General features: G+C 34.8%; 3 protein-coding genes across 3 annotated transcripts in view; 2 read left to right on the top strand and 1 right to left on the bottom strand.

Moving 5' to 3' along the window:
• The first annotated feature begins 926 nt into the window (after nucleotides 1-926).
• Nucleotides 927-10,770, top strand: Gycbeta100B (guanylate cyclase soluble subunit beta-1-like). Its single transcript, XM_013316318.1, has 15 exons — nucleotides 927-981; nucleotides 2,057-2,078; nucleotides 2,162-2,235; nucleotides 2,563-2,663; nucleotides 2,740-2,858; nucleotides 3,107-3,262; nucleotides 3,348-3,501; nucleotides 3,599-3,753; nucleotides 3,843-3,974; nucleotides 4,144-4,226; nucleotides 4,400-4,570; nucleotides 4,857-5,094; nucleotides 5,699-5,836; nucleotides 6,254-6,411; nucleotides 9,485-10,770. Exons 2-15 carry the CDS (start codon nucleotides 2,076-2,078, stop codon nucleotides 9,603-9,605), a joined length of 1,803 nt encoding a protein of 600 aa, XP_013171772.1. The 5' UTR covers nucleotides 927-981; nucleotides 2,057-2,075; the 3' UTR covers nucleotides 9,606-10,770.
• Nucleotides 6,947-9,083, bottom strand: stops (SOCS domain-containing protein stops). Its single transcript, XM_013316319.1, has 3 exons — nucleotides 8,696-9,083; nucleotides 8,248-8,481; nucleotides 6,947-7,743 (listed from the first exon to the last, which is right to left on the bottom strand). The coding sequence occupies exons 1-3, from the start codon at nucleotides 8,823-8,825 to the stop codon at nucleotides 7,082-7,084; spliced, it is 1,026 nt and encodes a 341-aa protein (XP_013171773.1). The 5' UTR covers nucleotides 8,826-9,083; the 3' UTR covers nucleotides 6,947-7,081.
• A 2,770-nt stretch (nucleotides 10,771-13,540) lies between the features above and the next one.
• LOC106120766 (glutaredoxin domain-containing cysteine-rich protein CG31559) overlaps nucleotides 13,541-20,491 on the top strand; it is a 58,169-nt gene continuing 51,218 nt past the window's right edge. The window contains exon 1 of the mRNA XM_013316190.1: nucleotides 13,541-13,799. The gene's annotated coding sequence lies outside the window, so the exon portion shown is untranslated. The remainder of the gene's footprint in view (nucleotides 13,800-20,491) is intronic.

The raw sequence follows: 20,491 nt of genomic DNA, 5'->3' as shown, positions 1-20,491 counted from the left end.
TCAATGAAGTACTTAGTAAGAGAATCCCAAACAGCGAAGCTATAAAACTATGATTTCTACGACACAATACTCCTAAAGACCATCTCTAACTCATGTATTCCTAAAAGCACTTTACACAATTGCAATTATGTTTGTACCTAATGATCCCTATCAAGGTAACAATTTTACAGCTTTTCACTTATTTTGTCCCAATTGTATTATATTTATTAAAACACTAGCTGTCGCCCGCGGCTCCGTCCGCACGGAATTAAAAAATAAACGTTTGCATCTTACTAATATAACATTATAAACGGATGATGGATGGATGGATGTTTGTTTGAAGGTGTCTCCAGAATGGCTAAAAGGATACCGCTGAAATTTTGCATTGATGTAGAACATTGTCTGGAAGAACATATAGGCTAATTAAGTTTTTTTTATTTATTCCGCGCGGACGGAGTCGCCGGCGACAGCTTGTAGTATTGTAATATACAAAGCTTACTTCTGGAGTATTAATTACAAGTTGTCCTTTAATTAAAAACTAATTTGCCTTCAAATTTGTCGCCGCCACCGACGCAACTTAGAACAAAGATACTTCTAAATCCAATTAATAGCCACATTGAATCCCTGATTTAATAACCAGCGATTCAATACCTATTTTAGTTGCATTAATGTTACTTCGAACGCCCTCTGTCGGTCAATTTACTAAACATATTGCAGTATAGTTATTTAAGATGGCGTTGATTCTAAATTGAAACTACCTTGGATTATTTTTATGAATTTCTTAGAGAAAAACACCAAATTAAAAGTAATTAATACTTCCTTTACCTTTTATTGATAATAAATTAAGCTAATAAATATTATTTTTACGAAATAAACGTGAATAATGCGTCAATTCGTCTTTATTTTGTTCAGTAAAGGAACGACGTAAACGTCAGTTTTCGCCAAAGCATTGGCGTGAGTGGTTGTGTGAAAGGTTAGTTCATCGAGGATTATAAAAAAAAGGTAAATATATGTGTGTTCAGTAATAAAATTATTATAAAGGCTTTAATATAGTGCAACTTCGAGTGCTAAAGGTAAAATTAAGTGTTTTATTAAAGAAAATTGAGATTAAATCAGGTAAGAAATATTTGAAGCAATTATTCCTACTAAATTGATTTAGGTCCTAAAAAGGAGCTCCTAATGTGAAATGAATAACATCAAGAAAATGTTTATTTTATATTCTATCTTTACAATATATAGAGTGCAAAAGTTATTTTAAACACATTTATAATCTGTTTACTTTATTTCTTTAATGTATTTTCACAAATAACACCAATATAAACTGAAAGTTTACAACAATAAACTTAAATTAATAAAATAACACATCACTTTTGTAACGTTTTAAATAATTTGTTAATGTATAAACAAAATTTAATTTTAACATTGATAGAACTGTATCTTATGTCACCAGCGCCATCTATTCAGCGCGTTAAGAATCTGTTTTCAATTCTGTAACCGTGCACATAGATGTCTCTATACAAGATCTATATTTAATAAAAAACTATTCATTATTTCAAGCATCGTTCACGGACATAAAAGGATTTTTATAAATGCTATAATTAACCTCTCTTTTTACACTTAAATAGCGCGAAAAAGCCTCAACATATTTTAGCCGTTAGCCGCGGATAAGTAACGTGGAAGTTAGGTTATTACTAATATTCAATGTTACTCAAAAGAGTCTTGACAGACGGACGGACGGACAACAAAGTGATCCTATAAGGGTTCCGTTTTTGTCCTTTCGAGGTACGGAACCCTAAAATAAGAAAAGAATTTAGCCATAAGCAATTCAAAACAATATTTGTCATGATAATAACAAAGACCATTTTCTCTTACATTATTTGTGCTGAAATCGAAACACTTGGTCCGTCGAGGCGGAGAAAATTAATAAGAGTTGTGCAAATTTCCCTTTTGCCTTTGTTCCAACTGATTGCGAGACTATATTGCACAAGAAAATTAATTTTATTCTCAGAGACACAAAGTTTTCTTCCTTATTGTAACAAGTAAATACATTTTATCTTTTTATTTTCTTCTTTTTCAGGCGAAAGGGGAATTGCAAAATGGTAAGTTTTATGCAGACCTAGTAGCTTGGTTTTATGTTTGGTAGTGTGCACGATTTTTAAATTTTGTTTTTTACATTTTTCAGTACGGTTTCGTCAACTACGCTTTGGAACTTCTCGTTCTGAAGTCATTCGGCGAGGAAACATGGGAAAAAATTAAGTATGTTGTTGTTAAATTGTAGTAACTATTCTTACAATTTTTTGGTTTGTTGGATGGGTTTTTATTTACCATACTTAAGAAGCGATCAGTTTGAGAATTAAGTCATCGATCAAGTTTTTTGCACGAACCCGTCACCCTTGTAACTTCTTGTTAAAATCATATATGATTATGCTTCATTACTTGGTTTTTTGTATAGAAACTTTTCTGCACCTGAAATTAATATAAAAAGCTTAAGTAGTGCTAAGGATTGTAGAGTTTTCGTCTGCGTCATATAATTAACCTTGGAATAAAATTGCTACATTCATATTTAATTAAATATCCTCACAGAAAGAAAGCTGCAGTATCTATGGAAGGAAGTTTCCTTGTTCGTCAGATTTACGAGGATGAAATAACTTACAATCTTATAACAGCTGCTGTCGAAATATTACGTAAGTTAACAAAGCAACGAATTGCTTAAATTTACTTGAACCAAACCCAGTCATTGAAGTAATTATATATTTTCAGAGACCCCTGCCGACGCAATCTTGGAGTCCTTCGGTAGGACTTTCTTCGAATTCTGTCAGGATTCTGGATATGATAAAATTTTACAAGTCCTCGGAGCCAATCCGCGTGATTTCTTACAAGTACGTATTATTCTTTTCAAATATTTTAGCGGGCTAAAGTCAAGCGCGCGTTGCGCAGTGTCCTCTCGCGCCCCTTTACGCCCCACTTCACCTTAGCAGTCAGCGAAGTTCTCGCGCGAAGAGCCGCCCAGATATCTGAAAACTATTATACAAAACGGATGTTTTTTTTTTCTTTACCCTTTGACAGAAAGGATTAATGTTGGCAGAATCTAGACGATTTACACCATCGATTGTTTTAATGTTATTAGAACTTGGACGGTCTGCATGACCATCTGGGCACGCTGTACCCGGGCATGCGATCTCCGTCGTTCCGTTGCACCGAGCGGCCGGAAGATGGCGCCCTCGTGCTGCACTACTACTCCGACAGGCCCGGCCTTGAGCATATCGTCATCGGGATTGTCAAAGTAAGATCATTCATTTACAATTAATTTAACAAAAAATAGAACATAGAGGAGAAACCAGAACATAATTCTGTTTTTTTTTCTGCAGACGGTAGCTAGCAAGCTGCACAATACCGAAGTGAAAGTGGAGATATTGAAAACGAAAGAGGAGTGCGACCATGTGCAGTTCCTCATCACGGAGACCTCGACGCCAGGACGTGTGTCCGTGCCCGAGATTGCTGAAATCGAAACACTGTCTTTAGGTAAAATTAACTACGATGACACAATTAAAAATACGATTGCGTTTTTCAATGTTTGAACTTTCAAACTATTATGTTCATATTATGTTAAATATTTTAGAGCCTAAAGTGAGTCCGGCGACATTCTGCCGCGTGTTCCCCTTCCACCTGATGTTTGACCGCGAGCTGAACATCGTGCAAGCGGGACGCACTGTCTCCCGTCTCTTGCCGCGCGTCACCACACCCGGATGTAAGATCACTGAAGTCCTGGATACGGTAAGTCAACAATTAAACTACGATCTGTTACCGCATCCATACTAACAATATTCTTTGTTTTGTTTATATTATTTGTATTTAAATTAAAGGTGCGACCGCATTTGGAGATGACATTCCAGAACGTCCTCGCCCACATTAACACTGTGTACGTGTTGAAGACCAAGCCAGAGGAAATGAACGCCACTGACCCACATGAAGACATCGCTTCCCTTCGTCTCAAGGTACAAAAAATATGAATCTATAGTAACTATGACAGTTATTTTAATATCCAGATAAAATTAGTCTTTTTTAACGAAAATAATTTATTTTTACGTTGTAAAGGCTTTTCTTGTTTTGTTTCTATTCATCCAGTCTTACTGGAATGAATACTAAACGTATGTGTTATTCCAGGGCCAAATGCTGTACATTCCAGAAACCGATGTGATTGTATTCCAGTGTTATCCCAGCGTAACTAATCTAGATGATTTGACTCGGTAAGATCTTACCTTTATAACCACGAATAGAAAGATCGTCTATATATGTTTCTATTACATCGATAGTATCTTATTTTATATCTAGCTATTCTAGATCCAAAATTAAAGCGCATTCAGATTCGTAAATTAGTCACAAATGACTCTTAGTGTTCAATCTTGTTTTGACTGCGTAGACGCGGGCTGTGCATCTCCGACATCCCGCTGCACGACGCGACTCGCGACCTCGTGCTGATGTCGGAGCAGTTCGAGGCAGATTACAAACTGACGCAGAGCCTCGAGGTGCTCACCGACAAGCTGCAGCAGACATTCCGCGAACTCGACTCCGAGAAACAGAAGACAGACAGGTGCAATATGCTTTTAACGGAAGAACTGAAAGACCTGACCAGAAACAACTGAATTTTACCATAAACTAATTTTTATTCAGGACTTGAATTTTGACTGATCTGATCGATATACTCTATATTTATTGTTCTTTCTCGAGCACTTTTTATATTAGCAAGATATTAAACACTCCGTAACCTTTAGGAATCGTTAGGCTATGAAATTAAAAAAGAATCATTGAAATCTAACTAATAATTCTTGAGATTATCGCGCACAAACAATCTATTATATATGTATTAAATGTATCAGACTGCTGTACTCGGTGCTGCCGATCAGCGTGGCGACGGAGCTGCGTCACCGGCGGCCCGTGCCCGCGCGCCGCTACGACCCCGTCACCCTGCTCTTCAGCGGCATCGTCGGCTTTGCCAACTACTGCGCCCGCAACACCGACCACAAGGGCGCCATGAAGATCGTCCGCATGCTTAATGATCTCTACACCGCCTTTGATGTCCTCACCGACCCTAAGAAGAACCCTAATGTTTATAAGGTTAGATGTTTTGATGTGTTTAAGTTTCCGTAGGTAAAAATGGATCCCTTATAGAATAACTTTGTTGTCCGTCCGTCTAGACAGACTTGACAGACCCTTTTTTTCGATGGTACAGGGACTGAAGTATGTAAGTCGTTTGTAGTTGAGCGATCATATACCAACTCTTAAAATACTTAAAGGGGCCTTCTTCTTTTTATTAACCCAAGTCGTGTTACTGTAAAAATAAATAATTCCAAATTCCATTAAGCAACTCAAGTTAAAGTAATATAGTTTTAGACATTATTAGTTAGAATCATTTGGCGCGAATGACGCGCTTTCGTTACAAAGTCAAGTGTCATATTTAGTGAGGAGACATAAACGTCGACATTTTAGTGAGGCTAGTGTTGCGCCAGTACACCGGCACAGTGTCTTTTTTTCTTCCTAACAATAACTATTATCAAATTGAATTAAACATGTTATTATTATAATTGATCTCTTGTGTCGGAGGCCAAGACCCACTTTGGGTTGATGCGCCAGCGGAGTAAGTATTATTATAATTATTTAAAGTTTCTTCGTTGAACCGCTGCGAGCTAATGCCACAATAAATAGTCGACAATGTAATCAGGTGGAGACGGTGGGAGACAAGTACATGGCGGTGTCAGGTCTGCCAGAGTATCAGGTGGCACACGCGAAGCACATCTGCTTGCTGGCACTGGAGATGATGGACCTCTCCAAGACCGTCACTGTCGACAACGAGCCTGTTGTAAGTTTGAGTATGCTTTTACATTTATTTTAACATTTATTTTATTCTAGTTAAAACAAAGATGTAGTATAATCGCATGGAAAGATGGAAGAGAATTATCTAGCTATTATATATAATATTTGGTGGCAAACGAACAAGCAGCTATCTGAATATCTCTTAATGCAGAAGTGTTGCCTACCATTAATCACCGAAGGAGGGGACGAACGGAAAGAGAATATTTACTCTTCCACTTCGACCCATCCCCAGCCCATCTTTTCATCATAAGAGTGGGAAGGAAAAGAAGACTGAAATTAAACCTTAGTAACATATAATCACAGGCCATATCGCGGAATTACTTAAACTTGACGTTCTGTGTGTTGTCGAAGCTGTTGTTGCGTTCCCTACTACTTTTATAATAAGGAATTATTACTTATTCAGGGTATAACAATCGGCATCCACTCCGGGGAGGTGGTGACAGGTGTGATAGGTCACCGCATGCCGCGCTACTGTCTGTTCGGCAACACCGTCAACCTGACCAGCCGCTGCGAGACCACCGGCGTGCCCGGCACCATCAATGTCAGCGAGGATACTTACAGGTTACTGATATACATTTTAACGTCAACCAATCGGATAATGACCTTCGGTGGCGGAAGGGTTAAATACTTGACTTGTAATCCGCAGGTCCTGAGTTTGAATAGCGCCATGTATCAATGTGTTTTTCAATTTACAAATGAACATTAATCTGACATTCTTACGATAAAGGAAAAACACATTTATGCAATCTGCACGTATCTGTGAAATTCAAAGATATAGAAATTAACCCAACTCAAATGGATTTTGAACTAAATTGTACTAGCTGTCGCCCACGACCCCGTCCACGCGGAAATAAAGAGAAAATCTTAATTCGGTAGCTTTTGTGTTCTTCCAAAGTACGATCTATGTCTACGCTGAATTTCAGCGAGATCCATGCAACCGTCCTGGAGATACGTACTAACAAACATCCATCTAAACTTTCACTTTTATAATATAAGATATGGCGTTGTGATTAAATGAAACATTCTATAAAATAACATTTATTTATGTAATCCAAAAATGATTAAGTAAAATAGTTATATAATATCCATCTTATACTAAAATATAGTTTATAATATTTATAACCTCTAGTTACTTCATTGACGTAGATTTTGGAATAATATGTAGCAAGAGAAACTGATTGAAATTAATCCTCGTAGTAAAATATTTAATATCATTGACCTTATATATAAACTAATCATCTAATAAATCTAAATATTTTTTCAACGGCATCGGTATAGGTAACTTATGAATACCAAATGGTAATTCAAAATTCGTCCACAACATCTGTCGTATAAGACATCTACATAAATGTTTCAGCTCCACAGGTCTCAAGCCACATCTAGAACTAGGCAATAAATGATCTTCTAAAATATCATTATACTTTTCCAATGCAATTTTCCGATCATAATTATAATTATCAGGCAATTCTAGATGCTTAAATGCTGCCTTATCAACTGTTAAATGCAACCTAGGGACTGCCCTTAGTGCTAATTTCAAACAAGTGACCAATTCATAAGGATATTTCCTATTATATTCCTTTAATCGATCTAATATAGATTCAATAGGGTTAGTTGAAACATGGTCTGATGTAATTCTTGCTCCAAAACGAAGTAATATCATCAATATTTCAGCGGCACCCATTTGTATGACAACCCTGACTGGTGACGCTTTCCCACAACTTTCTAAAGGCACGTCTATAAATCGATATGTTTTATTTCCATCTTTGAACTCCAAATTCGCATTAGTCGCGTGATCGAGGAAGAATACAAGTGCTGATACGTTCTCTTCTCTATCCATGAAGTCTGATTTCCATCCCGCCAAGAAATAAGGTGCTGAAGTACCAAAAATAGCGCCTAGAAAAAAAATATAGCAATAGATACAATTAAGTATAATGTCCTGATTTTTCCAAGTTCGCTTTAAATTGAGCCCCTCAACGAGTGTACTAGACACTCGTTGAGGGGCTCAATTTAATAATAGGGGGACAAAACTCGATAAAGTATTGAAATAGCGTTAGTGTTGCCTATCCTGGCAAGATTATTTTTAATTCATTTCTTAATTTTTACAGATTTTCATTAATATAATCGTCGCTTATAAACAATGTAATATTGGTCTTTATGATTAAAAATAACTGAAAAACGTCTTAATCTTACTACTATTATAAATGCGAAAGTTTAAATAGATGAATGTAAGAAGATATCTCCGGAACGGCTCAACGGATCTTAATTAAATTTGGCACAGATGTAGAACATAGTCTGGAACGGAACTAGGACTACCTATTAAGTTTTAATAACCTCGCGTGAACAGAGTCGTGAGCGACAACTAATTCATTAATTGATAGTATACGTTGGTAGAATTACCTAAAAATATCCTCTCAAAAGTTCCTTCGCAAGCGTACAGTTCATCTAATAGGGCTGCGACCACACCGTTATCTTGTAGACTCCAATCAAATGATAATTTCATTGCAATGTACAGTAAGTTGTGATATTTCCCCATGAAACATACATCGCCATTTTTCGATTTGCAATTATTATGATAACGTAATGCTGATGTTACAAAGTTCCTGCATGTCACATTATCAGATTCGTTTTGTCCTAAAAAAAATTAAAACATATTAAAAGACATCAAGAAAAATAAATTAAAAACGAATATGAAAATATTTGGTTTGGCTGAATTTAGAAATGACCTTTGCCTTGTGATAGCACTAATAAAATAATACAATTTAATGCCTTCCGAATACTTATGTGGCTAGTAATAATATTGCGTAAAATACGTCCCTGGATTCATCCAGAATATATAAATATTAACCTTTAGCACATCCAGATATAACAGAATTAAAATATTCAACAAGTTCCCGCCTTTTGTACCGTTCATTTAAACTGTCACGATCCAAATCACAGAACACCTCTTCGAAATAATAATCCATGAACGCATCCATTTTATCTAACAAAAACACTCATATATTTACAAAATTAAATTAACAAACACATTTTCCTGATTTTGGCAAATGACATTTCAACGTAAGACCTCATTCTTATAAATTTAAAAAAAAATTAGGAACAAGAAATAGTTGACACTACGCGTCTCATGGTTCGAATAGTTTTGAACGGAAATCAGTTGATATGCCCCTCGTTTTTATTCCGAAAACTTGTAAGTGCAGTCAAATCCACTTACCTATGGTTACGTTGATGGGAAGCCTTTGAATATAACCTATTCATGGTCAGTACTCGTAGTTATGTCAAAGACCATTAGTAATTTTTTCATGTTGTTTTGAATCAGCATGTAGTATATCAGATCCCTCGTGTTTGGGATAGGGACAGGGATATAACAATAAGTATCCAGCCAATATCTGAACATAACAAGAAAAATTATAACACGAAATTGCATATACTAGTTGGCGCCTGCGACACTGTCCCCGACGAGTTACAAACAAATAGCTTATGTGTTCCTCTAGACTATGTTCTACATCTGTGCCAAATTTCAGAAAGATCCGTTGAGCCGTTCCGGAGATACCTTGTAACAAACGCACTTCCAACTGTCCAAGCGCTCGCATTTATAGAATCATTAATATTTCAAATATTGCAATGTATGTTACAGCTGCCTGATGGGAGAAGATAATTACGACGATCAATTCGAGCTGACTTATCGCGGACATGTTTCCATGAAGGGCAAAGCCGAACCGATGCAGACCTGGTTCCTGACTAGAAAGAAGATTTAAGTATTCGTATACACCGACAAACTTATCTCAACCGGTGGGCAAGAGTGATACTAAATTACAATAGCTCATTAGCGCCCTCTCACAATGTTAAAGTGGTATAGACCGACAAGGATATCTGACCCGGTAATACCCGATAAGTCAAACTAAATTATTATAGCTCACTAGCGCCCTCATCTCAATTTAAAAAAAAGTATCGCAAAGTCCTTTTCGTTCTGTAGCTGTCAAGTTAGTTTATTTAAGCCATTTTTCTTTACATTTTTTCCAACAGAACTAAACGTGGTAGAAACAGTTCAGATATCCTTGTTTGATCCTTTTATAAACTTTTTTGACTAATCCTACCGTTACGACAACAGCGCCACCCTCACCGGGCCAGATAAGTTTCTCACACTATATGAAATTTCATTTTCACTTGATGTTTTATTACACTTATATAAATTAAAATACTATTCAGACATGAATGTGCAACAAACCACATCTAATTGTGACGTCATAAACGAGAGGTCATTGACTCGCACGTTCTTATTTCAAACATACCAAATAGTAGTAATTGTTATGCAAAGATTTTAGTCCCTTGTTGACTCCTTGAATAGTGTACTATTTTACCGTTGGTTTCTGAGACCAAATCTGTCATTACTTTTGACAAAACAAAGAATACAATATCTTTTAAACGGTTATTTTGGTTTCAGAAACCCACGATTAATGTTACTTCGGTGTTATTGATTTCGTTTTAGAGTTTATCTTTACAATTTTAACATGGCTAAAAACCTGAATGTTTAATCAACTGTAATTTCCTATAAAGTCATTTATAATATTAACCACTATTTTATTATTCGTTGTATTCTTAGTAGAGTATAACTAACTAAATAAGTATATAGAAATGTAGAAAATCTATGCTTGGCCTATTCTAAAGTACTAAAATGTATTTAAACTGATATATAAACACGGCTAAAAACTCACGTATATTCGTCCGGTGGCGGCACCGACTAGTTTTGTGCCCCCGGAAACTTGAACAACACCACCGACGCTTTGGTATCAACATCTTCGACGACGCCGGCATAACCCGCGCCCCCGCCCCCTCAAGACGCGCCCTAAGAGCTCAGGCGCGCAGTGAGCGACGGGCCGCGTCCGCGAAATAATACCAGTACCACTCAACCTGATGAAGGGCCCCGATGGGCTCGAAACTAGTCGGTGCCGCCACCGGACGAATATACGTGAGTGTTTAACCGTTTTTATATATCAGTTTAGTATAATGTCTCACGAAAGTTTTTAATAATTTACTAAAATGTATTTATTAAAAATAGGAATAAAGCCTGTCTCTTACTGTACCTGTTATAAAATCAAAATTGTTATGATTAATATTTATTTTTATTTTAAGATATTAAATATTAAAATAATCATTTGATGATCTTCAATTGTTTTATCAGAGTTTTATAATTTATTTTAATTTATTTGTTAATTTAATATTTTTTATTTTGTTGGAAAATTACATGCTAATTTAAAATGTGTGTAATTTTATACAATTTTATTTAAAAGAATATTCTAGTCATGACAAATTTATTCAGTATTATTTAGTTTTAATTTTTTTATTTGTGTTACATTTTTTTATTCTTACGCATTTATTATTCTAAAATAATCAATATATTTATTGTATTAGAAATAACCCTTAGATTCTTTAATATTTATGTCGTGAAATAAATGTTGTAAAATATTTAGCTGTTTAATTTTATTTTTAAATTTTTATAAATAGAAAGTTAAGTTAATACGTTTCCAAGCAAATAGGAACACATTCTATCCCTGTCATTCTGTTTGAAAAAATTGAGACAACTATTTGTATCTGATATCGTCCAAATTCGATTGTTTATAATGTTATTGATATGAGTGTCCAGTTTACATTCCAGTCCAGTAATCGAAATCAGTGCTGCCAACTTGCCGGCGTTAATTTACGCAAGATAACCAAAATCTTTATTAATTTATGATAACTTCTTAAAAGCTTAAAACTAAAGTTTGAAGATTATTCAAAGGTGACGGTCAAACAGTCAAAATCTTTAACTGTAGTATTAAAATAAGTTTAAAGGCGCATAGAAAAAAAACATTAGTGATTTTCAATTGTTCATTTCAACACATTTAAAGGTTAGGTTTCTTTGTAAAGTTTGTCCAATGTTAAAAATAATTCGAAAGGAATGTCGACAGGCAACCTCAGTCATCCGGTCACTTGATATTACATGTGTTACGTGTAGATTGTAAACATCGTCAATTTATAATTTGTCTAGGCATAGTACAAAGTGAAAGCAAACTGTAAACATAATAAATATCTCACCCAACCTACATCTTATTTTACATTATAACTTTGATTTGACTGTAATTTTTTAATATATTGACGTCTATTTCATTCTCCTTGACAAAAAAGAGACACGGCACTGGAATTATGTGGTTAACGTTATAACATGATTGGACAATTTCAATAATAATAAAAATGGTACATAAAAATCTTTGGTTCAGAGCCTAATATGGTGACGAGGCTGGTCGGATTATCAACTAACATACTTCACGATATGTTAGTAACATATGAATCTTCGTTGATGTGATGCCGAAATCAAACGGAATAACCGGTTTAAAGGACATTATGTTAGCTAATAGCGTTACTTTACGCATATTATTGAGTTGTGTGATTTTTAGCAAAGATTTTTTCACCGTTTCCACTGCGGAAACATTTGTACGAAAACATATATTTTTCTTAGAAAAGAATAAGCGTGATAATAAGCAATACTTTGATGTTAAAAGAAAAATGCTGCATGGCTTTAAATTATTTTATTTTAGGTGGCTCACGGGCAAGCGGCCACCTGAATTCGCCGAAATTGCGAAGCGACCGAAGCTCATAGACATCCGCAGTTACAGATGCGTTACCTACCTTGAATCGTCGGAGGATCGGAGGCAAAAATTAAGAATATTTCCCCTACCGATACGTCCCCACCACTGTCAAATCTACTTCCCCTTACCACTCTTTCCCTGAAAGAAAAAAATAGACTAAAATTAGCCCTATTATCATAGTGTATTTTAGGCTCATATTTTTTATATAAATGCATACAATAAATAGTGAATAAACTTTTCTCTGAGAGTCCTGAGCGACGAGTCATTGGTCTCTGAAGGTAAACCTCCTTAGCCTTTCGTATAAAAACGAGTTTTTTTGTCTTTTAAATCGCCTATATGTATGTTTGTATTCATAATAATTTATATGATTGCCTCCGGCCCTTGAATTTATAAGCATTGTAAGCAGTATTTCTTAATGTAAAAAAATTGCAAAACATGTTTGACCAGGCGTCGCAAAGTTTCGTCTCAAGCAAGCGATACAAAAAATTTTGCGTCAAAAATTTTATTATGTTAAGGTACTTGTTTTTAACTTATTTTCATGTTTTTACCTAAAATGAACGCATTTCCAATACCATTTTTCGTTAAAGTAATTTTAGATATTAGGGTTACGTACCTCATAGGAAAAAAACGGAACCCTTATAGGATCACTTTAATGTCCGTCTGTCTGTCAAGACCCTTTTTTTAGCAATATTTATGTAGGTAGTTATTAAAATTAATTCTCTTTTGCAATAAAATATAGATTAACGTATAAAGTTTATGACAGCCATATTAAACAAAATCAAATTAAAAACTTTTCTTTTATCTTAACGAAAATAAATAAATAAAATAGAACAAAATACGGCAAAAACTTAACTCGTGCGCATATGAAGGCAACCGAGGTGGCAATGTCTTGTATTCAATTTCAAAACATCCTAGTCACCATCTATTACTTCTAAAAATTTAATTTTAAGCCAAAGGAATAGAGTTCAAAATTGCTTAATGCCAAAGTAATCTACCTGCCAGCGTGAATGGAGAAGGCTCTTCATTCCAACCACTAGTCAAGCAACCGTTTCAGTCTGCGTCAAGCATTAGTCGAGAGTAGGCGCATGCGTACTGCCGGGCGATTGGTTGATTTGAATTTCGAACGTTTTGCGACCGGCCAATCGCGTACCATCGATCGTTTGATTTCTTTTTCGCGACCACTTTTAAACGTCAACCTGTGTCCCGTTACATGTGCTGTGTTTTGTGACATTGAAAACTGACTTGTTTTTTTTTACTTTTAAATGGCAAGCTGATTGTGTTTGAAATTTTATGCTCACAAGATTGGATGTTTTCTCACGTGTTCTGGTAAGTTTTTTATTTTAATATTATTTTATTTTAAGATACGTTTAATGGTATGTAATTTATTGCTTCATTATCTCAAAAGTAGCTATTATTAATAACCTACCTTGTCTATTAAGTCAGAATTAAAACGCATTATAAAACATTGGTCTAATGACCATTGGTATAATAATAATTCTGGCAATTAACTAATCCGCACTATAATGTATTTCTCTGAATACATTTCTAGGAAACAATCTTGCGAAAAAGGTACTAAAACGATTGATGGCTGTCAATATTTTATTTTCTTAATAATTTGGCGGTAGGATGTTGTAATTACATTATTTTGTAATTAATTTGAATACATATGTTTTAGTTATTTGCTAATATTTATCATAACTTAAGTACCTCGGTTCACTCGTCCAATGTGACGGCGGTGTTGACCGGGATGTGAAAAGCCGAATAAATGCAAGTTGGATGAAATGGCGACAGGTCACCGGTGTAACTTGTGATCCAAGAATGCCAATGAAGCTTAAGGGACAGATCTACAAGTCCATCGTAAGACCTGTCGAATTGTACGGATCTGAATGTTGGGCCAAACCTTTGGTTTCGGATGAAAGAAAGTTGCATGTAGCTGAAATGCGTATGCTAAGATGGATGTGCGGTGTGACAAGAAAGGATAAAGTTAAAAAGGTAGAGGAAGACCAAAAAAAGTATGAAATGACTGTGCGAAAGAGGATATGGGTTGGAAGGGGGTAGATTCGGATATGACGGCTGATAGAGATTTATGGAGTAGTACTGTGCCGACCCCCAATAGGAATAAGGGCAGGTTCATGACGATTTATTATATTATATAACTTAAGCATATTTTCTATAGAAGAGTTTAGTTAGGTAAGACATATAAATTACAAATATATAGATGGGGTTATATCGGTATATGTCGTCAGCTAGCTGATTCACATTACAAAATTCATATATGTAATATGATGTATACTTTTCTATGATTGCAACAAACATGGCGTCTTTAATATACGAGGTTACAAAATATCGTGAGTTCTGCATTTCTTAGCATTATCTTAAATTTTTATAATATAAAAGAGAGAAAAAATGCACTTAAGTAACTCGTATGAAAATCCCACGTACTAATTGTAAACATAATAAGTTTACGCATGGCTGTATGTTTAATGCAATTAAGAATTAATTATAAAATTATTGAACCGTAGACATAATGTGGTTTGATATCGGATACCAAAGGCATAGTACTGCATTTCGAAGGTAGGCATGAGTTGATTCATTAAAAATTAATGACTTTCAAATCAGTTCACGGCTGTCTATGAAGTAGATCAGTGAAATGACTCGTAGCTCAATTTGTACCTGCATAGAGTTATGATTTGCGTAAGCTGCGAATTGCGAGTCACCAGTTATCGGCACATAGTTATAGTAAATCCCGATGACCTGTGAGCCAATTTAATTGTTGAACTCCAACTCAACGCTTCAAGTTTATATGAGTTGAGTTGGAACCGAGCCATATGAAGACCATTTCTGCCTACCCCTTGTGGGTTTGCAAGTTGTTGTGCAAAACATATGTATTGATAATTTATTTGGTATTTTAGTTACTTGTGAAAACGCTTATTTGATTTAAATGTAAGTGACACATTCAGATTCATTTTTATATGTTATCTGTACATTCCCACAGGAAAACTTATCTATAGTATTGAGTGCAATAGATAAAGATTGCTCTATAGATTTTTTTTGGTACAAAAATTGAATAATATTTATAGTCCACGTGATATTCTAGTCTAGAACTATTTTTAAAATTACACCATTTTTTTATATGGCAATATTGTTAGAAATATTTCTTCTCTATTGCTACATCATACATGACACATTTATAAAATAAAACATGTAGGTAATAAATTATAATTTCAAAATTTGATGCTGGAATTACGAAAAAAAAGGTCCTCGTATTATTATGAAAGATATTTCATAATAGAAATACGTATAATTGTGATATTTGCTTCATAGTAAACAATTTAATTAGGTCTTGACATTAGTGGATGCGTTTTTAATAATTGTAAATAAGAAATCTTACTAATATCTTATTTCTTACTATCTTACTAATATTATAAAATCTTTAGAGGGATCAGTCTTTATTGGAAGGTATCTCAAGAACGGCTGCACGGATCTTGCTGAAATTTTCCATAGATGTAGAACAGTCTGGAAGAACACATAGACTACTTAGTTTTTTTTGAGTTGCGAGCAACAGCAGCAGTTAGCTACCATCGATCGATCGATATAATAAGCATATTATATAGAATTATTGCTATTAATGAATTACGGGATGTTTATTTAATAATTCCTTACAAGTAAGTTAATCTAGGTGACATTAGGGCAATAGTGTGAAAGACGAAAATATAAAAAAATCAACATTACAACTAGAAGTTACACAATATATTCTATTCTCTATATTAATAATGTGCAACCAAATATATATGTTTTATTAATATATCAATTTACCGTCTATCTCTTTAACCGTGGGTTTCTGAGACTACACTCTCTGTATTGTGAGGAAGAAAATCCAGAAATGATCCAGTGTATTGACATTGGCCTTACTAAAATGTCGACGTTTGTGTGCCCTCACTATTCATACTGACATTGGACTTTGTAAGCACGTCATTCGCGCCAAATGATTCTAACTAACGACGTCTAAAAGTATAAGGACACATCGTCATCTTTGACAAAACAGAAATAACAATATTTTAAACGGGAATTTTGGTTTTAGAAACCCACGATAAGTTACTCATAATAAACGTTAAATTTTCCATTTAAATGTGACCCCACGGGAAAGTGGTATAACGGTGACAATTTGAATAATCTCATGGAAAAAAATATCAATCTAGTTCCACTAAATGTGGGTTGTCGGCATTTTTACTTTCTTCTCTTGAATGTGTGAGGCAATTCGCATTTAATATGCGTTTTATGCGAGAGAAATTCAGTCTATTTTCTTGTAGGAGATTTGTCATGACGAAATATGACTTGTAAATTACAACGCGTCTAAACGTTTTGGACAGTTTCATTCTCATTTCGTCTTAATCAACACATTCTTTAGTTGACGATCGTTATTTTACCTAATATCTAACCAAAAGATTGCAACCAATGCTGAAAATCTGCAACAACCAGCTGTCGCCTGCGACTCAGTCCGCGCGTTATTAAAAAAACAACTTTTATTAGCTTTTGTGTTCTTCCAGACTGTGTCCTACATCGATACATATTTTCATCGAGCTCCGTTTTGACGTTACGTAGACTTCTTACAACAAATATCCATCCATCCATCTAAACATTCGCATTTATAATATTAGTAAGTTTACCTTTGTAAAAGGAAATATGCTCGTATACTTTAAAATGATTTAAAATCCTGTGATAACGTCGTAAAATCTAAAGCACAAATGACCAGTAAAACCTGATCCGCTTTGTTTCTCCCCACGTAAGCTCAGCTTTGTAATCTGAGAGTTGGAAAAAAAACGCGTCACAACGCCCTCCAGTGTTCCCAAGCGAAATGAGGAAAGTACGAAGAGAAAGCAAAAATTGATGTGGCATTGTTTACAATTTAACTGCGACAACATATTTCGATGGCTCCTACGGAACTGTCGTAACCCACAATTTTAAAATTAGCTCATTTTTTTTAAATTATCGTTATGAATTTGTGTAAATTTGAAACTAAAAATATACGAAGTAGCGGTCGCTCGCGACTCCGACCGCACGCAATTAAAAAGGACATAATTAGAAGCCTATGTGTCCTTCCAGACTATGTTCTTATGTTTGCCAAATTTCATCGAGATCTGTTCAGCCGATCTGAAGAGAAGATACTTTCAAATATACATCCGTCCATCCATCCATCCATCTCAACCCTCGCAATTATATAATATTAGTAAGATTTAAATTTATTAATATTTTTAACAGTTATTGAATCTTCCAGATAGATTAAATTCACAGAACTCATCATTAAACATAAAAATATTTATTCTCAATAAACCGTGTGGAATCTTCCATTTGTGCTTACATCATCGCAAAGAAACAAGATATACCTCTCTCATTTTGTTGAATATAATAAATTACAATTTACCCAATGCCATTTTAAGATTTACTTCCCTATTCATCTTATGAAATATTAACTAAAATAAAGTCTATTACACACCTATATTCAGTCAGTTCGGTGAAGGAAAACATCGTGATGAAACCTGCACATATCTGAGAAGAAATTCAGATATGTGTGAAGTCAACCAACCTGCACTGGACCAGCGTGGTTGACTAAGGCCTAGTCACCTCTAACGGGTAGGCTCCGAGCCCCACGGTGGGGACGTATTCGTAGTGAGCTGATGATGATGAAACACTTATATAATACTAGCAGTTGTCCGCGTATGCGTCCGCTTGAAATTAAAAAAAAATGTCTACGTCATCCGGGGATAGTGTAGCTTTCCAACAATGAATATTTCAAATCAGTTCAGTTTTTTTCTGAGCCTATCCAATGCAAACAAACAAACAATCAAATATTTCTTTATATTTGTAGCTATTCCAATAAGCTCTAGGCTGATGCTAGGATATGGTTATAATAGTCGTAAATGTTTGTACAGTCAGCTGCATTAATATGTATACATTTATTAAGATTTAGATTATTTTCCCTGTATGGTTTCAAAATAATTACGCACGAATAGGTATCTATACTTCCGTCCATGAGTACATGTTCTTGACGAATATATGCATCAATATTATTAAAACCGACGACCTATACAAGTTTTGTAAATGTATAAATATTTATGCCACTGACTGTACACTTAACCATAGCACCATAGCTTCTACAAACACCCAAATATCACATCATTCTGCGATATCTTAATAATGATATTGGTATCCATTTGGAATAATATATAGCTATTTGTAAAACAATCCTGTTTTTACGACTTTTAAATAACTTAACGTCAAGCTGTAATTAGAACTTTAATATTGATTGCTAATATTATAACTTAATAGGTTTTAATTTAAGTATCGGAATTTAATTTACTAATAAAATTTAATGAAACATATTTTAATTAATAATAAATTGCATTGTTTACAAGGAATCATATTATAATAAGATTTGTGATTGTAATTAATTTCAAATAATATCGCAAAATCGTGATAATCTATAGTCCGCAATAAACGACCTCAATTTAGTCGAAAGTAACAACTTCAGCAATTCGTATCATCAAATAATATGTAATTATAAACATCAAATTAATTACCATTTGACACTAAATGATTCATTCTTGATTTAGCACAATTTTTATGACGTTGTTTAGCAAAAATCGCGTACTAATTAATATAACTCATAATTATTATGCATAAGCTAGAAATATATTTACTTTAGACAATCGGATAAACATGAGATAAGCTGGCAAACAATTACTCTACTTATAGTGACTTTCTGAGATCTAAATCTCTGTATTCATTCATGTCATGTTTGACAACACATAATATGTTTGAAATAGGTATTGTGGTCTCAAAAACCCATAGTTAATTGGGTGAAATTAAAATAACTTATCACATCCACAAAGATCGCAGGATTTATTTATGCATCGAAGGCGTCAGGCGCAAGAGTTATGGCTTTTGAAACCTGTTCGCTGGTTGCCTGCGCCCTCGCGCCTCGAGCTGGATCAAGGACAACAATTTATTTTTCAGCATTACTTACAACTTGCAATGTTTTATTCATATAAGGAGTTATTGCCGCTTGCTTAATTTATTAGCAATTTTACTTTTAACTTTACTATTGAAGTATAATTTGGTTCCAATATATCTTTTTTTTATCATAAGGTAGCAAACGAGCGAGCGGTCACCTGTAATCGCTGAAATACTGAAGTGACCGTTGCCCATAAACATACGCAATTGCATATGCGTTACCTACCTTTAATCGGAATTGCTTCCACTTCACGCCTGTCTCCTGTGTGGTCGTGGTATTTCACCGGGCGAGCCGGGCCAATTCGTGCGAAGATGTTAAAGCGGGCTCTACTACTGGTGCTTTGGTACCTCAATTTTTTCTTACGTGGCGAGCGTGCAAATGACCACCTGACCATCCTTATAAAAAGTGTAGAATGCGAAGGAGGACTAAATTAAGATTTTTGATTTTGGTTCTAAAATTCCATCGGATTCCAATTCTATTATCCTTTCCAGCTGAAATTTACAAGCGAATGTTCCAAACGTTTAAATTTTCAATACATCACGCTCAAAATTCGTCATGCCTTAAACAATAATTATGAAATGTCACAGTGTAATATGTTTAACAAAGCAATGGTTCAACTTCAACAAAATTTCACTCGTTTCGGCTGATTAGGCGTGCGATTGTTGTTATTTTTTCCACTCTTGGTGTAGACCGCACCTGAGACCTATTGTCGTTGGCTTCCCAAACTGCGTGTAACGCAACGCAATGACGTCACCATTGTTAAAGACCGGAGCTGTACCTTTGTTCTGAATTGTTAAACATTAAGTGATAAGATACTCGGAACGGTTTGTTGATTTGCTCTAAGCAGTGCCGATAACATTGTCATATTTTCCTACTAATCCACGCTAACTGTAGGTTTCTGACACAAAAATCTGTGTATAAAACATATCGTCATCCCTTTCATTATCTGTGGGAAAAAAGAGTTAACAATATATTTTAAACAGGGATTTTGGTCTCGGAAACTCAC

This window comes from Papilio xuthus, unplaced genomic scaffold, assembly GCF_000836235.2.
Source record: "Papilio xuthus unplaced genomic scaffold, Pxut_1.1 DF826949.1, whole genome shotgun sequence".
Lineage (NCBI taxonomy): Eukaryota > Metazoa > Arthropoda > Insecta > Lepidoptera > Papilionidae > Papilio > Papilio xuthus.
The sequence above is the reverse complement of the archived record's forward strand: the minus strand, read 5'-3'. Positions and strand labels throughout refer to the sequence as shown.